This window comes from Oncorhynchus masou, chromosome 24 (assembly GCF_036934945.1).
Source record: "Oncorhynchus masou masou isolate Uvic2021 chromosome 24, UVic_Omas_1.1, whole genome shotgun sequence".
Taxonomy (NCBI): domain Eukaryota; kingdom Metazoa; phylum Chordata; class Actinopteri; order Salmoniformes; family Salmonidae; genus Oncorhynchus; species Oncorhynchus masou.
Window position 1 is genome coordinate 110,369,583 of NC_088235.1, and position 18,452 is coordinate 110,388,034.

At 51.8% G+C, this 18,452-nt stretch overlaps 1 protein-coding gene across 2 annotated transcripts in view; it reads right to left on the minus strand.

Moving 5' to 3' along the window:
• insrb (insulin receptor b) overlaps positions 1-4,648 on the minus strand; it is a 195,948-nt gene extending 191,300 nt beyond the window's left edge. For both annotated transcript variants that reach the window (XM_064936127.1, XM_064936126.1), the window contains exon 1: positions 3,467-4,648. In XM_064936127.1, coding sequence (XP_064792199.1) covers positions 3,467-3,545 — 79 coding nt within the window. In that variant the 5' untranslated portion in view covers positions 3,546-4,648. The remainder of the gene's footprint in view (positions 1-3,466) is intronic.
• Between the last annotated feature and the right edge of the window lie 13,804 nt (positions 4,649-18,452).

The following is an 18,452-nucleotide window of genomic DNA, read 5'->3' on the forward strand; positions in this document are numbered from 1 at the left end:
AATGGGATGAGGTCTTTGTGAAATAGCAGATACAACCCCAACTGTCCCCGGTTTGGTTGTAACACAGACAGGAAGGGGGCGCAACAGTAAAACAGAGAAGACAAGAAGTTAGACGCACTACTTGTCAGATGCTTTGTTGGATCAGCAGAGAGATCCTTACTAACCAAATGCTTGACATAACCTAAGCATGAGACACACCAAGACTGCTGATAGGTACTCAATCACAGTGGGAGGCGGTTCCTTCTCATGCGCGAACATAAACGGTACCTGATGTGTGACGACCCGATAGACGAGCATTGCGATAGCTACAAACCTGTGGCCCAACAACTTGACTTTGAGCCAATCAGAGAGCATGAACCTCAAACAAACAAAGGGGGGGAGATAGCATTTTCTCCATACATCCACAGATGAGCCAGTCACACTTCATATACAATATAGCTAGCTGTACACAGACACAACAACAAAAAGACTTCATCCAAGATAGTTAACCACTGTTGCTAATATTGATGTTGTAATTCAATCACAATGGATTAGATAGCTTCCATGAAAGAGCTGCCATTGTTAGTGTGCAGTGTCCCTAACATTAGCTAGCTGGCTAAACATTTGGCTATGGGCTGGCACTGATAGTATGAGATAATGGAGAGTGAATTAAATTGTTTCTTTGTTACCTAGCTGTGGCCACCTGGCTGTTATCAACAAAATTAACACAGATAGCTTAGACTCTAGACCATAAGTAAGACGCATGGATATGCATTGCCAAACAACGCTACGGCCACCTTCTGGTTTGGAGTATTTTAACAAGTGACTGACGACTTCCAAGGTCTGTGCTGTGTGAACACAAAAGAGATTGACTGCCGACACACTGTTCAGATGTGCTAAGTACTGTCGGCAGGCAAACATTTGACAATCTTGTGTGTGAGCTTTAAGTTTATCTAAATATAAAAAAGAGAGACATTGAGATGTGTTCCCTTCATTGGGCCATCACAGGAATCCCTACGAGCCTAATGTTAACAAATGGACTCTTGTGTTCTAGAATGTTCTAAAGTAGACCTGGTGTTAGTATTTATGTCTCGGCCTTGCAGAGAAGCAAACAGAGCATCGCTGGAACAGGGAAACCAGACTGTCCATGTTGAGTGCGGTTTATGGTACATTATTCAATAATTTAATTACACTGCAGTGTCAATGAACACCTGCGTTGCTGATAAGCTAAAATAAAACTTGGATCTATTTACGGGGACCACCCCCCCCCATCTACTCATTGGTTTTCACAAGCATATAAACACTTGTGAGTGATGAAAAATGAACAAGAGATTAATCAAAGTTAAAACTATGATTCTCCCATTTATCTATGGATTAATCGTCCTAGTAGAGAAACCCAATTTTGTATGCCTCCGGGTCAAAGGTTAGGGTTATGACACTGAAGCTGATAGGACTCCAGGTCAAAGTTCTACAAATACCCAGCAACAAGAGGACAACATTCAGTCGAGGTAAATTCACAACCAACAACCCAATGTTTTATATCCCAGGACAAAATTGTTAGCCACAGCAAGCTAGCTAAAATGTCCATGAACATTTTATGTGTTTCAAATCAACATACCAAGGTGTAACAGGTAGCTATAGAGAAATGTGTAAAGATTGTAAGTTAGATATTTTCATGAGGTTACATTTTGGGTGTAGCACAAAAACAAACAAAAATACCACCACAGCCAAGACTAAAAATAGCTACTTCAGACACAGTCATCTAGGAAATATTCAATTTTACTAGAAAATTTTTGGGGAAAATATGTAGAGTCTGGTGAGGCACTTTATCTTGTACCATGTCATCATAATTGTGCATGGCTCCGAGTCATGCTAAGAACATCTACTGACTGGAATGGTACATTTGACCACACTTATTTCACGGTTGTCTGGTCATCCACCTAATATGGTGTGCCTGTGTATGTTGTTTTTTACAAACATGTATTAATTCTGGTGACTTCAGATGTTTAAAATGAAATATTTCCAGTGAAGCTCGGAGTACAGTAAGCCATCAGCCAGACTCTTTACATTATAAAGTAGGCCAAGTTTGCATAGCAAAGGTAGTAACCTTAAATACAGTCTAAATACAACAGCAACAGTTATTAAGTTTTGTTTCTTCTTATTGTAATTGCATAGTTGAGCAGTTCAATATATTGTTTTTATCCTGCAGTTCAATATTCAAACTATGCCATCTTTAGGATGAAACAACGTGTCACTTGTCACAGATTTTAAAAAACATGTTCAAATAACATTTATTTAACTAGGCAAGCCAGTTAAGAACTAATTCTTATTTACAATGACGGCCTACCCCGGCCAAAACGCTAACAACGCTGGGCCAATTGTACATCGCCCTATGGGACTCCCAATCACGGGTGGATGAGATAGAGTCTGGAATCGAACCAGGGTCTGTCGTGACGTCTCCAACACTGAGAAGCAGTGCCTTAGACCGCTTGTGCCACTACGGGAGCCCACTTAACTACAGGCATGGACTACAGCCCAAAAGACTGCATTAGAGGACAGGATCATAGCGACATAAGTATATGGTATGCTGTGAGAAATGTATTGAATTCTGAGCTGAAAAGGTTTGGATCAATACACAGGGAAAACGTACAACAGCTATGAAGGCACTACAGAGAGTGGGTTCTATATTTTTCTGCTGCAATAAAGCTAAGGGATAGAGCCTGTATACTTTAAAATGTAATGGTTGCACATGCCACCAAGATACGCCTTGTTTTTCAAACAGAGTGTATCATAAAACAAGAAATGGGAGATATAGTTATAGGGTGCCTGGAATCTTGTTGTTTTGTTTCCTCCATAGTAAACATCCTCACACTCCCAGTAATTGTCCGGCACATGGTGAGCGTGTGAACATTATTTCAGGCATTTCTTCTGAGAGATGGGCATAGTGTTTGTTATTAATCTTGCATGTATGGGGATTTCATGGACCTTCAATAACGTTGGCTAATGTGTTTACATTTCCAGCTACAACGTGAGTGTGCGTAGCAAGTCGCCATGAAGGGGCCTACGCGTGCAAGCGAATTATACAATTTCCTGTTTAGATTTTCTGCAACAGACCACCCTAGTCCATATCAGGAGCTAATCTGGCCCTCGGGTTGACACGTCCATGACAGGCCTCAATAATATATTTTAAGAGTGGCCGTGGCTATTTTTTAACAACTTTGCTACCAAATATTTGTAAAAACAACATGGGACGCAAATGTGTTTACCATAATTTTAGGCAAAAGTCTCATGGTAAAATGGTCAAACAATCATATTGTTTCAGTGACCACTGCATTGAATCCCTCATTTAAATTAACCTATTTTTTTCCATGGGAATAACAAACACATGAAATTCGGTGCCTACAATGATGGTAGGATGGGTGGTGTGTAGAGAGTGAGTCACATGAATCATTAACCAGTATTGCATTTAGAATATAGCTATACTTACTTTCTCCATGTGTTAGCCCACCATGACACACCATGTAGATAAAAGTAACCAAAACAGCCGCTGAGGTCCCAAGCCGCATTGTGACTTCGATAGTTTTCTCTTATTTTTAGTGCATCCAAAAACGTGGGAGTTGTTTTGAAGATATCCAAAGTTTGTTTTAAAAAATGTGTTTCTATGAAATGAAAACAAACAAATATTCAAAAAAAAGAGAGACGATAACTAGTCCAGTTAGCCCCCCTTCAAAAGGGGCCGGGGGGTCCAATGTGGTTGTAACGTTATCTTGATATCTTCCCAGCTAATTTTGGTGATTTTGGGTTATCCCTGAAACAAATGACCACTAAATAACGTGATCTTGGGTTCTGGCGATACATTTACGAATAAAAAGCTTCATTTTCTCTACAATTATAAGGGATAGGTCACTTTCATCTGTTCTATATAAAAAGTCTTCCGATTCGAGAAAAATAAATCCCACAGTGCAAACTAAACTAGTAAAGAGAAACAAGTCGGGATACTAACTACAGACTCATTCCACGACAAAAGAGGTTACAATGTTGAAAATACATGGAATTAGCTATGGGCGGTCGTGCTTTTGGTAAAACACTCAGAGACCGTATTTTCATATAATAAAGCAAAAAAAAAATGTTTAAATGCTTAGTAATGTCGAAATATGTGTCCTCTTCTTTCCCCCAAAAAAATCCCCAGTTATTTTAGCCGAATTTCTATCAACCCAATAACCTAACTAGCTAACATTAACTAGTTATAGTAATGGGATCGAGTTGGCTATCTTGCTGTAATCCACAGGTCGCTGATTGAGTGGTTCATGCACCTCCCAAGTATTTCCACTTCTTCGCAGTATCACAGCAAGAACACCTTTTAAGACGAACGAATAAAAACATGAACACATCCCCAGGAACTCCTTTGGATTCATGCAGGAAAAGGAAAAAACGCGGATAGCTTTTTCAACGACCTTCCTCTGAACTCCTTCAGTCACGCCACGACAAAAATGAAAACACCCCATAAACAATAAACGTGATACAGCGAACGTTACTTTTAGCCATTAAACAAATAATAATCGCCGCTTCCAGCACATTGCATCGAAGTGTGGAAAAACTTCGATCCCCGTAAACGGTACCTCTTTCAGGTTCCCCCCTTTTCGTCTCTTTCTGTGTCTATCCACCAGTAAATAAGTACTGCCAGTCAGCTGGGGCAGATAGGGGACGTTGGAAAACACGGACTAGAGTTAGTGCGAGAACCGCTGGCTAGTGCGGATTGGAGTGTATTGCACTATACAAAGCCCATCCATGAGCCTAACAAAATTCTCTTTGTGTCACACAACCAAAAATATTATTAGAACGACAAAAAACGCAATCATTCGGAGATGATAGACAATTTAAAATGAATGATTTGGAGTTATTTCTATTCCTCCAGCCGGCACGTGTTCATAAACATATATATTTTTTTTAAATGTTCATAGTAAATTGTAATTAAAACTCTTATCTGCCAAGTTGGCTATAAAACTACCAGATAAAATAATAGGCAGCAGATGCATCTTTAATTTATAATTTGTATCAATATTTATTCTAACTATGATTTCCAAATTGATTTCCAAATTGCACAAATGAATTTGGTTAAGTATAGTGTAGATTCAAAGTAAAAATGGAAATGTTTTTTTTAGCAGAGACGAGTATAAATAAATAGTTGTATCCTGACCCTGGAGGCAGGAAGGAAGCCTCGTATTATTGCCTTTAGCTTGGTACACAACAGTCCAGTCATTCAGTTTTGCATGACAAACACATTATCATAACCCCAGTATTATCACTGTAGATTTGACAACATTTTATGAGTGTGGGAGCTTGTTCATGATTAACATGGTGGTTGCATGCCTTGCATGGAGGACGTCTTTCTCTTCTGTGGTTGTTGTTTGAGGGCAAAGAAGTATTTAGAATCATCTAGGATCACATTATGTCATCTTGTTGTTCAACCAAACCATTTATCATGGTGGTTTTGTTCATTCAAATTGATCAATGACCAACATGTTAAATATAAAAAAAATTAAGGAATCCTCATCTCAGGAAATTACATTCAGCAAAATAAAGTACATGCACTTTTTGTTGTTGTTTCCGATTAATGCTCTCTGTGCCTGCAGCACTGCTTGTTCAGAGCGAGCGGCTGCTTCAATACTTCTTTGTCCTCTCTCCAGCAACACACAAATGGAACATGAATTACATTGATTGGCCCTAAATCTTGAAATGTGAACACCACCACCCCCTTCAAAAAAAAAAAATTGAGGAGATACAGGATATATAACACATTTGTTATACCACCTTACAACACCTGTGCTGATTGGTGTTTAGTGCCCTGGTGTTTACTACCCTAGTTATTAGTACCATGGTATTTAGTGGCCTGGTGTTTAGTTCCCTAGTGTTTAGTACCCTAGTGTTTAGTGGCCAAGTGTTTAATGCCCTGGTGTTTAGTGCCCTGGTGTTTAGTGCCCTGGTGTTTAGTACCCTGGTGTTTAGTACCCTGGTGTTTAGTACCCTGGTGTTTAATGCCCTGGTGTTTAGTGCCCTGGTGTTTAGTGCCCTGGTGTTTAGTGCCCTGGTGTTTAGTACCCTGGTGCTTAGTGCCCTGGTGTTTAGTACCCTAGTGTTTAGAGCCCTGGTGTTTAGTACCCTATTGTTTAGTGCCCTGGTGTTTAGTACCCTAGTGTTTAGTACCCTAGTGTTTAGTACCCTAGTGTTTAGTACCCTGGTGTTTAGTGCACTGGTGTTTAGTGCACTGGTGGTTAGTACCCTAGTGTTTAGTACCCTAGTGTTTAGTGGCCAGGTGTTTACTGCCCTAGTGTTTAGTACCCTAGTGTTTAGTGCCCTGGTGTTTAGTGCCCTGGTGTTTAGTACCCTAGTTTTTAGTACCCTTGTGTTTAGTTTCCTGGTGTTTAGTACCCTAGTGTTTAATGCCCTGGTGTTTAGTACCCTAGTTTTTAGTGCCCTGGTGTTTAGTGCCCTGGTGTTTAGTACCCTAGTGTTTAGTGCCCTGGTGTTTAGTACCCTATTGTTTAGTGCCCTGGTGTTTAGTACCCTAGTGTTTAGTACCCTAGTGTTTAGTGCCCTAGTGTTTAGTGCCCTGGTGTTTAGTACCCTCGTGTTTAGTGCACTGGTGTTTAGTGCCCTGGTGTTTAGTACCCTAGTGTTTAGTGGCCAGGTGTTTAGTGCCCTAGTGTTTAGTACCCTAGTGTTTAGTGCCCTGGTGTTTAGTACCCTGGTGTTTAGTGCACTGGTGTTTAGTGCCCTGGTGTTTAGTGCCCTGGTGTTTAGTGGCCTGTTGTTTAGTACCCTGGTGTTTAGTACCCTGGTGTTTAGTACCTAGTGTTTAGTGCCCTGGTGTTTAGTACCCTAGTGTTCAGTACCCTGGTGTTTAGTACCCTGGTGTTTAGTACCTAGTGTTTAGTGCCCTGGTGTTTACTACAAAGGGGAAGGAAACAGCTGGCAGTCAGTGGGATGTTGTGACTAAGGGGAAGGAAACAACTGCCAGTCAGTGGGATGTTGTGACTAAGGGGAAGGAAACAACTGGCAGTTAGTAGGATGTTGTGACTAAGGGGAAGGAAACAACTGGCAATCAGTGGGATGTTGTGACTAAGGGGAAGGAAACAACTGGCAATCAGTGGGATGTTGTGACGAAGGGGAAGGAAACAACTGGCAGTCAGTGGGATGTTGTGACGAAGGGGAAGGAAACAACTGGCAGTCAGTGGGATGTTGTGACTAAGGGGAAGGAAACAACTGGCAGTCAGTGGAACGTTGTGACTAAGAGGAAGGAAACAACTGGCAGTTAGTAGGATGTTGTGACTAAGGGGAAGGAAACAACTGGCAGTCAGTGGAACGTTGTGACTAAGGGGAAGGAAACAACTGGCAGTTAGTAGGATGTTGTGACGAAGGGGAAGGAAACAACTGGCAGTCAGTGGGATGTTGTGACGAAGGGGAAGGAAACAACTGGCAGTCAGTGGAACGTTGTGACTAAGGGGAAGGAAACAACTGGCAGTTAGTAGGATGTTGTGACTAAGGGGAAGGAAACAACTGGCAGTCAGTGGAACGTTGTGACTAAGGGGAAGGAAACAACTGGCAGTTAGTAGGATGTTGTGACGAAGGGGAAGGAAACAACTGGCAGTCAGTGGAACGTTGTGACTAAGGGGAAGGAAACAACTGGCAGTCAGTGGAACGTTGTGACTAAGGGGAAGGAAACAACTGCCAGTTAGTAGGATGTTGTGATGAAGGGGAAGGAAACAACTGCCAGTTAGTAGGATGTTGTGATGAAGGGGAAGGAAACAACTGCCAGTCAGTGGGATGTTGTGACTAAGGGGAAGGAAACAACTGCCAGTCAGTAGGATGTTGTGACTAAGGGGAAGGAAACAACTGGCAGTTAGTAGGATGTTGTGACTAAGGGGAAGGAAACAACTGGCAGTTAGTAGGATGTTGTGACTAAGGGGAAGGAAACAACTGCCAGTCAGTAGGATGTTGTGACTAAGGGGAAGGAAACAACTGGCAGTCAGTAGGATGTTGTGACTAAGGGGAAGGAAACAACTGGCAGTTAGTAGGATGTTGTGACTAAGGGGAAGGGAAGGAAAAGGAACAGAGAGTGAACGAGGACATTTAGGAATAGCTGTCACAAGGTCTGGAACGTCATGGATTTGAACACCTCTGCTTGCATAATGGAAACCTAAAAATACAGCAGCAGACAGTGCATTCGGAAAGTATTCAGACCCCAGACATTATATGACATTTACATAAGTATTCAGACCCTTTATTCAGTACTTTGTAGAAGCACATTTGGCAGCAATTACAGCCTCAAGTTTTCCCGGGTATAACGCTACAAGCTTGGCACACCTGTATTTGGGTAGTTTCTCCCATTCTTCTCTGCAGATCCTCTCAAGCTCTGTCAGGTTGGATGGGGAGCGTCGCTGCACAGCTATTTTCAGGTCTCTCCAGAGATGTTCGATCGGGTTCAAGTCCAGGCTCTGTCTGGGATACTCATGGACATTCAGAGACTTGTCCCGAAGCCACTTCTGTGTTGTCTTGGCTGTGTGCTTAGGGTCGTTGCCCTGTTGGAAGGTGAACCTTCGCCCCAATCTTAGGTCCTGAGCGCTCTGGAGCACGTTTTCATCAAGGATCACTCTGTACTTTGTTCCGTTCAACTTTCCCTCAATCCTGACTAGTCTCCCAGTCCCTGCCACTGAAAAACATCCCCACAGCATGGTGCTGCCATCACCATGCTTATCCGTAGGGATGGTGCCAGGTTTCCTCCAGACATAACGCTTGGCATTCAGGCCAAAGAGTTCAATATTGGTTTCATCAGACCAGAGAATCTTGTTTCTTTTGACAACTCCAAGCAGGCTGTCGTGTGCCTTTTACTGAGGAGAGGCTTCTGTCTGGCCGCTCTACCATAAAGGCCTGATTGATGGAGTGATGCAGAGATGGTTGTCCTTCTGGAAGTTTCTCCCATCTCCACAGAGGAACTCTGGATCTCTAACAGAGTGACCCTCGGGTTCTTCATCACCTCCCTGACCAAGGCTCTTCCCTCCTGATTGCTCAGATTGGCGGGGCGGCCAAATCTAGGAACAGTCTTGGTGGCTCCTAACTTCTTCCATTTAAGAATGATGGAGGCCACTGTGTTCTTGGGGACCTTCAATGCTGCAGAAATGTTTTGGTACCCTTCCCCAGATCTGTGCCTCGACACAATCCTGTCTCGGAGCTCTACGGACTATTCCTTCGACCTCATGGCTTGGTTTTTGCTCTGACATGCACTGTCAACTGTGGGACCTTATATAGACAGGTGTGTGCCTTTCCAAATCATGTCCAAACAATTGAATTTACCACAGGTGGACCAATCAAGTTGTAGAAACTTCTCAAGGATGATCAATGAAAATAGGATGCACCGGAGCTCAATTTTGAGTCTCATAGCAAAGGGTCTGAATACTAATGTAAATAAGGTACTTCTGTGTTACATTGTTTATAAATTTGCGAACATTTCTACAAACCTGTTTTTGCTTTGTCATTATGGGGTATTGTGATGTCATTATGGGGTATTGTGATGTCATTACGGGGTATTGTGATGTCATTATGGGGTATTGTGATGTCATTACGGGGTATTGTTTGTAGATTGACGATGAAAAAAAGTTGTTTAATCCATTTCAGAATAAGGCTGTAAGGTAACAAAATGTGGAAAAAGTCAAGGGGTCTGAATACTTTACAAATCCTACATACATACACCAACATATACATATCAATATATAACACAGTACAATGGAGGCATGGCAAACAATAAGAAAACAGTCATGGATAATATGTTATTCCTATGCCTCAGACTCCTCTCGACTCGTGGCTTGGTTAGGGAGTTGGGACCGGAGCTGCTCTCCTCTCGACTCGTGGCCTGGTTAGGGAGTTGGGACCGGAGCTGCTCTCCTCTCGACTCGTGGCCTGGTTAGGGAGTTGGGACCGGAGCTCCTCTCCTCTCGACTCGTGGCCTGGTTAGGGAGTTGGGACCGGAGCTGCTCTCCTCTCGACTCGTGGCCTGGTTAGGGAGTTGGGACCGGAGCTCCTCTCCTCTCGACTCGTGGCCTGGTTAGGGAGTTGGGACCGGAGCTGCTCTCCTCTCGACTCGTGGCCTGGTTAGGGAGTTGGGAGCGGAGCTGCTCTCCTCTCGACTCGTGGCCTGGTTAGGGAGTTGGGACCGGAGCTCCTCTCCTCTCGACTCGTGGCCTGGTTAGGGAGTTGGGACCGGAGCTGCTCTCCTCTCGACTCGTGGCCTGGTTAGGGAGTTGGGACCGGAGCTCCTCTCCTCTCGACTCGTGGCCTGGTTAGGGAGTTGGGACCGGAGCTGCTCTCCTCTCGACTCGTGGCCTGGTTAGGGAGTTGGGACCGGAGCTCCTCTCCTCTCGACTCGTGGCCTGGTTAGGGAGTTGGGACCGGAGCAGCTCTCCTCTCGACTCGTGGCCTGGTTAGGGAGTTGGGACCGGAGCTCCTCTCCTCTCGACTCGTGGCCTGGTTAGGGAGTTGGGACCGGAGCTCCTCTCCTCTCGACTCGTGGCCTGGTTAAGGAGTTGGGACCGGAGCTGCTCTCCACTCGACTCGTGGCCTGGTTAGGGAGTTGGGACCGGAGCTCCTCTCCTCTCGACTCGTGGCCTGGTTAGGGAGTTGGGACCGGAGCTGCTCTCCTCTCGACTCGTGGCCTGGTTAGGGAGTTGGGACCGGAGCTGCTCTCCTCTCGACTCGTGGCCTGGTTAGGGAGTTGGGACCGGAGCTCCTCTCCTCTCGACTCGTGGCCTGGTTAGGGAGTTGGGACCGGAGCTCCTCTCCTCTCGACTCGTGGCCTGGTTAGGGAGTTGGGACCGGAGCTGCTCTCCTCTCGACTCGTGGCCTGGTTAGGGAGTTGGGACCGGAGCTCCTCTCCTCTCGACTCGTGGCCTGGTTAGGGAGTTGGGACCGGAGCTCCTCTCCTCTCGACTCGTGGCCTGGTTAAGGAGTTGGGACCGGAGCTGCTCTCCACTCGACTCGTGGCCTGGTTAGGGAGTTGGGACCGGAGCTCCTCTCCTCTCGACTCGTGGCCTGGTTAGGGAGTTGGGACCGGAGCTGCTCTCCTCTCGACTCGTGGCCTGGTTAGGGAGTTGGGACCGGAGCTGCTCTCCTCTCGACTCGTGGCCTGGTTAGGGAGTTGGGACCGGAGCTCCTCTCCTCTCGACTCGTGGCCTGGTTAGGGAGTTGGGACCGGAGCTCCTCTCCTCTCGACTCGTGGCCTGGTTAGGGAGTTGGGACCGGAGCTCCTCTCCTCTCGACTCGTGGCCTGGTTAGGGAGTTGTCACCGGAGCTCCTCTCCTCTCGACTCGTGGCCTGGTTAAGGAGTTGGGACCGGAGCTCCTCTCCTCTCGACTCGTGGCCTGGTTAGGGAGTTGGGACCGGAGCTCCTCTCCTCTCGACTCGTGGCCTGGTTAGGGAGTTGGGACCGGAGCTGCTCTCCTCTCGACTCGTGGCCTGGTTAGGGAGTTGGGACCGGAGCTCCTCTCCTCTCGACTCGTGGCCTGGTTAGGGAGTTGGGACCGGAGCTGCTCTCCTCTCGACTCGTGGCCTGGTTAGGGAGTTGGGACCGGAGCTCCTCTCCTCTCGACTCGTGGCCTGGTTAGGGAGTTGGGACCGGAGCTCCTCTCCTCTCGACTCGTGGCCTGGTTAAGGAGTTGGGACCGGAGCTGCTCTCCACTCGACTCGTGGCCTGGTTAGGGAGTTGGGACCGGAGCTCCTCTCCTCTCGACTCGTGGCCTGGTTAGGGAGTTGGGACCGGAGCTGCTCTCCTCTCGACTCGTGGCCTGGTTAGGGAGTTGGGACCGGAGCTGCTCTCCTCTCGACTCGTGGCCTGGTTAGGGAGTTGGGACCGGAGCTCCTCTCCTCTCGACTCGTGGCCTGGTTAGGGAGTTGGGACCGGACTCGTGGCCTGGTTAGGGAGTTGGGACCGGACTCTCCTCTCGACTCGTGGCCTGGTTAGGGAGTTGGGACCGGAGCTCCTCTCCTCTCGACTCGTGGCCTGGTTAGGGAGTTGGGACCGGAGCTCCTCTCCTCTCGACTCGTGGCCTGGTTAAGGAGTTGGGACCGGAGCTGCTCTCCACTCGACTCGTGGCCTGGTTAGGGAGTTGGGACCGGAGCTCCTCTCCTCTCGACTCGTGGCCTGGTTAGGGAGTTGGGACCGGAGCTGCTCTCCTCTCGACTCGTGGCCTGGTTAGGGAGTTGGGACCGGAGCTGCTCTCCTCTCGACTCGTGGCCTGGTTAGGGAGTTGGGACCGGAGCTCCTCTCCTCTCGACTCGTGGCCTGGTTAGGGAGTTGGGACCGGAGCTCCTCTCCTCTCGACTCGTGGCCTGGTTAGGGAGTTGGGACCGGAGCTCCTCTCCTCTCGACTCGTGGCCTGGTTAGGGAGTTGTCACCGGAGCTCCTCTCCTCTCGACTCGTGGCCTGGTTAAGGAGTTGGGACCGGAGCTCCTCTCCTCTCGACTCGTGGCCTGGTTAGGGAGTTGGGACCGGAGCTCCTCTCCTCTCGACTCGTGGCCTGGTTAGGGAGTTGGGACCGGAGCTCCTCTCCTCTCGACTCGTGGCCTGGTTAGGGAGTTGGGACCGGAGCTCCTCTCCTCTCGACTCGTGGCCTGGTTAGGGAGTTGGGACCGGAGCTCCTCTCCTCTCGACTCGTGGCGTGGTTAGGGAGTTGTCACCGGAGCTCCTCTCCTCTCGACTCGTGGCCTGGTTAGGGAGTTGTCACCGGAGCTCCTCTCCTCTCGACTCGTGGCCTGGTTAGGGAGTTGGGACCGGAGCTCCTCTCCTCTCGACTCGTGGCCTGGTTAGGGAGTTGGGACCGGAGCTCCTCTCCTCTCGACTCGTGGCCTGGTTAGGGAGTTGTCACCGGAGCTCCTCTCCTCTCGACTCGTGGCCTGGTTAGGGAGTTGGGAACGGAGCTCCTCTCCTCTCGACTCGTGGCCTGATTAGGGAGTTGGGACCGGAGCTCTTCTCCTCTCGACTCGTGGCCTGGTTAGGGAGTTGGGACCGGAGCTCCTCTCCTCTCGACTCGTGGCCTGGTTAGGGAGTTGTCACCGGAGCTCCTCTCCTCTCGACTCGTGGCCTGGTTAGGGAGTTGGGACCGGAGCTCCTCTCCTCTCGACTCGTGGCCTGGTTAGGGAGTTGGGACCAGAGCTCCTCTCATCTCGACTCGTGGCCTGGTTAGGGAGTTGTCACCGGAGCTCCTCTCGACTCATGGCCTGGTTAGGGAGTTGGGACCGGAGCTCCTCTCCTCTCGACTCGTGGCCTGGTTAGGGAGTTGTCATCGGAGCTCCTCTCCTCTCGACTCGTGGCCTGGTTAGGGAGTTGGGACCGGAGCTCCTCTCCTCTCGACTCGTGGCCTGGTTAGGGAGTTGGGACCGGAGCTCCTCCCCTCTCGACTCGTGGCCTGGTTAGGGAGTTGTCACCGGAGCTCCTCTCCTCTCGACTCGTGGCCTGGTTAGGGAGTTGTCACCGGAGCTCCTCTCCTCTCGACTCGTGGCCTGGTTAGGGAGTTGGGACCGGAGCTCCTCTCCTCTCGACTCGTGGCCTGGTTAGGGAGTTGGGACCGGAGCTCCTCTCCTCTCGACTCGTGGCCTGGTTAGGGAGTTGGGACCGGAGCTCCTCTCCTCTCGACTCGTGGCGTGGTTAGGGAGTTGTCACCGGAGCTCCTCTCCTCTCGACTCGTGGCCTGGTTAGGGAGTTGTCACCGGAGCTCCTCTCCTCTCGACTCGTGGCCTGGTTAGGGAGTTGGGACCGGAGCTCCTCTCCTCTCGACTCGTGGCCTGGTTAGGGAGTTGGGACCGGAGCTCCTCCCCTCTCGACTCGTGGCCTGGTTAGGGAGTTGTCACCGGAGCTCCTCTCCTCTCGACTCGTGGCCTGGTTAGGGAGTTGTCACCGGAGCTCCTCTCCTCTCGACTCGTGGCCTGGTTAGGGAGTTGGGACCGGAGCTCCTCTCCTCTCGACTCGTGGCCTGGTTAGGGAGTTGGGACCGGAGCTCCTCTCCTCTCGACTCGTGGCCTGGTTAGGGAGTTGGGACCGGAGCTCCTCTCCTCTCGACTCGTGGCCTGGTTAGGGAGTTGTCACCGGAGCTCCTCTCCTCTCGACTCGTGGCCTGGTTAAGGAGTTGGGACCGGAGCTCCTCTCCTCTCGACTCGTGGCCTGGTTAGGGAGTTGGGACCGGAGCTCCTCTCCTCTCGACTCGTGGCCTGGTTAGGGAGTTGGGACCGGAGCTGCTCTCCTCTCGACTCGTGGCCTGGTTAGGGAGTTGGGACCGGAGCTCCTCTCCTCTCGACTCGTGGCCTGGTTAGGGAGTTGGGACCGGAGCTGCTCTCCTCTCGACTCGTGGCCTGGTTAGGGAGTTGGGACCGGAGCTCCTCTCCTCTCGACTCGTGGCCTGGTTAGGGAGTTGGGACCGGAGCTCCTCTCCTCTCGACTCGTGGCCTGGTTAAGGAGTTGGGACCGGAGCTGCTCTCCACTCGACTCGTGGCCTGGTTAGGGAGTTGGGACCGGAGCTCCTCTCCTCTCGACTCGTGGCCTGGTTAGGGAGTTGGGACCGGAGCTGCTCTCCTCTCGACTCGTGGCCTGGTTAGGGAGTTGGGAGCGGAGCTGCTCTCCTCTCGACTCGTGGCCTGGTTAGGGAGTTGGGACCGGAGCTCCTCTCCTCTCGACTCGTGGCCTGGTTAGGAGTTGGGACCGGAGCTCCTCTCCTCTCGACTCGTGGCCTGGTTAGGGAGTTGGGACCGGAGCTGCTCTCCTCTCGACTCGTGGCCTGGTTAGGGAGTTGGGACCGGAGCTCCTCTCCTCTCGACTCGTGGCCTGGTTAGGGAGTTGGGACCGGAGCTCCTCTCCTCTCGAATCGTGGCCTGGTTAAGGAGTTGGGACCGGAGCTGCTCTCCACTCGACTCGTGGCCTGGTTAGGGAGTTGGGACCGGAGCTCCTCTCCTCTCGACTCGTGGCCTGGTTAGGGAGTTGGGACCGGAGCTGCTCTCCTCTCGACTCGTGGCCTGGTTAGGGAGTTGGGACCGGAGCTGCTCTCCTCTCGACTCGTGGCCTGGTTAGGGAGTTGGGACCGGAGCTCCTCTCCTCTCGACTCGTGGCCTGGTTAGGGAGTTGGGACCGGAGCTCCTCTCCTCTCGACTCGTGGCCTGGTTAGGGAGTTGGGACCGGAGCTCCTCTCCTCTCGACTCGTGGCCTGGTTAGGGAGTTGTCACCGGAGCTCCTCTCCTCTCGACTCGTGGCCTGGTTAAGGAGTTGGGACCGGAGCTCCTCTCCTCTCGACTCGTGGCCTGGTTAGGGAGTTGGGACCGGAGCTCCTCTCCTCTCGACTCGTGGCCTGGTTAGGGAGTTGGGACCGGAGCTCCTCTCCTCTCGACTCGTGGCCTGGTTAGGGAGTTGGGACCGGAGCTCCTCTCCTCTCGACTCGTGGCCTGGTTAGGGAGTTGGGACCGGAGCTCCTCTCCTCTCGACTCGTGGCGTGGTTAGGGAGTTGTCACCGGAGCTCCTCTCCTCTCGACTCGTGGCCTGGTTAGGGAGTTGTCACCGGAGCTCCTCTCCTCTCGACTCGTGGCCTGGTTAGGGAGTTGGGACCGGAGCTCCTCTCCTCTCGACTCGTGGCCTGGTTAGGGAGTTGGGACCGGAGCTCCTCTCCTCTCGACTCGTGGCCTGGTTAGGGAGTTGTCACCGGAGCTCCTCTCCTCTCGACTCGTGGCCTGGTTAGGGAGTTGGGAACGGAGCTCCTCTCCTCTCGACTCGTGGCCTGATTAGGGAGTTGGGACCGGAGCTCTTCTCCTCTCGACTCGTGGCCTGGTTAGGGAGTTGGGACCGGAGCTCCTCTCCTCTCGACTCGTGGCCTGGTTAGGGAGTTGTCACCGGAGCTCCTCTCCTCTCGACTCGTGGCCTGGTTAGGGAGTTGGGACCGGAGCTCCTCTCCTCTCGACTCGTGGCCTGGTTAGGGAGTTGGGACCAGAGCTCCTCTCATCTCGACTCGTGGCCTGGTTAGGGAGTTGTCACCGGAGCTCCTCTCGACTCATCGCCTGGTTAGGGAGTTGGGACCGGAGCTCCTCTCCTCTCGACTCGTGGCCTGGTTAGGGAGTTGTCATCGGAGCTCCTCTCCTCTCGACTCGTGGCCTGGTTAGGGAGTTGGGACCGGAGCTCCTCTCCTCTCGACTCGTGGCCTGGTTAGGGAGTTGGGACCGGAGCTCCTCCCCTCTCGACTCGTGGCCTGGTTAGGGAGTTGTCACCGGAGCTCCTCTCCTCTCGACTCGTGGCCTGGTTAGGGAGTTGTCACCGGAGCTCCTCTCCTCTCGACTCGTGGCCTGGTTAAGGAGTTGGGACCGGAGCTCCTCTCCTCTCGACTCGTGGCCTGGTTAGGGAGTTGGGACCGGAGCTCCTCTCCTCTCGACTCGTGGCCTGGTTAGGGAGTTGGGACCGGAGCTGCTCTCCTCTCGACTCGTGGCCTGGTTAGGGAGTTGGGACCGGAGCTCCTCTCCTCTCGACTCGTGGCCTGGTTAGGGAGTTGGGACCGGAGCTGCTCTCCTCTCGACTCGTGGCCTGGTTAGGGAGTTGGGACCGGAGCTCCTCTCCTCTCGACTCGTGGCCTGGTTAGGGAGTTGGGACCGGAGCTCCTCTCCTCTCGACTCGTGGCCTGGTTAAGGAGTTGGGACCGGAGCTGCTCTCCACTCGACTCGTGGCCTGGTTAGGGAGTTGGGACCGGAGCTCCTCTCCTCTCGACTCGTGGCCTGGTTAGGGAGTTGGGACCGGAGCTGCTCTCCTCTCGACTCGTGGCCTGGTTAGGGAGTTGGGACCGGAGCTGCTCTCCTCTCGACTGGTGGCCTGGTTAGGGAGTTGGGACCGGAGCTCCTCTCCTCTCGACTCGTGGCCTGGTTAGGGAGTTGGGACCGGAGCTCCTCTCCTCTCGACTCGTGGCCTGGTTAGGGAGTTGGGACCGGAGCTGCTCTCCTCTCGACTCGTGGCCTGGTTAGGGAGTTGGGACCGGAGCTCCTCTCCTCTCGACTCGTGGCCTGGTTAGGAGTTGGGACCGGAGCTCCTCTCCACTGGCCTGACTCGTGGCCTGGTTAGGGAGTTGGGACCGGAGCTCCTCTCCTCTCGACTCGTGGCCTGGTTAGGGAGTTGGGACCGGAGCTGCTCTCCTCTCGACTCGTGGCCTGGTTAGGGAGTTGGGACCGGAGCTGCTCTCCTCTCGACTCGTGGCCTGGTTAGGGAGTTGGGACCGGAGCTCCTCTCCTCTCGACTCGTGGCCTGGTTAGGGAGTTGGGACCGGAGCTCCTCTCCTCTCGACTCGTGGCCTGGTTAGGGAGTTGGGACCGGAGCTCCTCTCCTCTCGACTCGTGGCCTGGTTAGGGAGTTGTCACCGGAGCTCCTCTCCTCTCGACTCGTGGCCTGGTTAAGGAGTTGGGACCGGAGCTCCTCTCCTCTCGACTCGTGGCCTGGTTAGGGAGTTGGGACCGGAGCTCCTCTCCTCTCGACTCGTGGCCTGGTTAGGGAGTTGGGACCGGAGCTCCTCTCCTCTCGACTCGTGGCCTGGTTAGGGAGTTGGGACCGGAGCTCCTCTCCTCTCGACTCGTGGCCTGGTTAGGGAGTTGGGACCGGAGCTCCTCTCCTCTCGACTCGTGGCGTGGTTAGGGAGTTGTCACCGGAGCTCCTCTCCTCTCGACTCGTGGCCTGGTTAGGGAGTTGTCACCGGAGCTCCTCTCCTCTCGACTCGTGGCCTGGTTAGGGAGTTGGGACCGGAGCTCCTCTCCTCTCGACTCGTGGCCTGGTTAGGGAGTTGGGACCGGAGCTCCTCTCCTCTCGACTCGTGGCCTGGTTAGGGAGTTGTCACCGGAGCTCCTCTCCTCTCGACTCGTGGCCTGGTTAGGGAGTTGGGAACGGAGCTCCTCTCCTCTCGACTCGTGGCCTGATTAGGGAGTTGGGACCGGAGCTCTTCTCCTCTCGACTCGTGGCCTGGTTAGGGAGTTGGGACCGGAGCTCCTCTCCTCTCGACTCGTGGCCTGGTTAGGGAGTTGTCACCGGAGCTCCTCTCCTCTCGACTCGTGGCCTGGTTAGGGAGTTGGGACCGGAGCTCCTCTCCTCTCGACTCGTGGCCTGGTTAGGGAGTTGGGACCAGAGCTCCTCTCATCTCGACTCGTGGCCTGGTTAGGGAGTTGTCACCGGAGCTCCTCTCGACTCATCGCCTGGTTAGGGAGTTGGGACCGGAGCTCCTCTCCTCTCGACTCGTGGCCTGGTTAGGGAGTTGTCATCGGAGCTCCTCTCCTCTCGACTCGTGGCCTGGTTAGGGAGTTGGGACCGGAGCTCCTCTCCTCTCGACTCGTGGCCTGGTTAGGGAGTTGGGACCGGAGCTCCTCTCCTCTCGACTCGTGGCCTGGTTAGGGAGTTGGGACCGGAGCTCCTCTCCTCTCGACTCGTG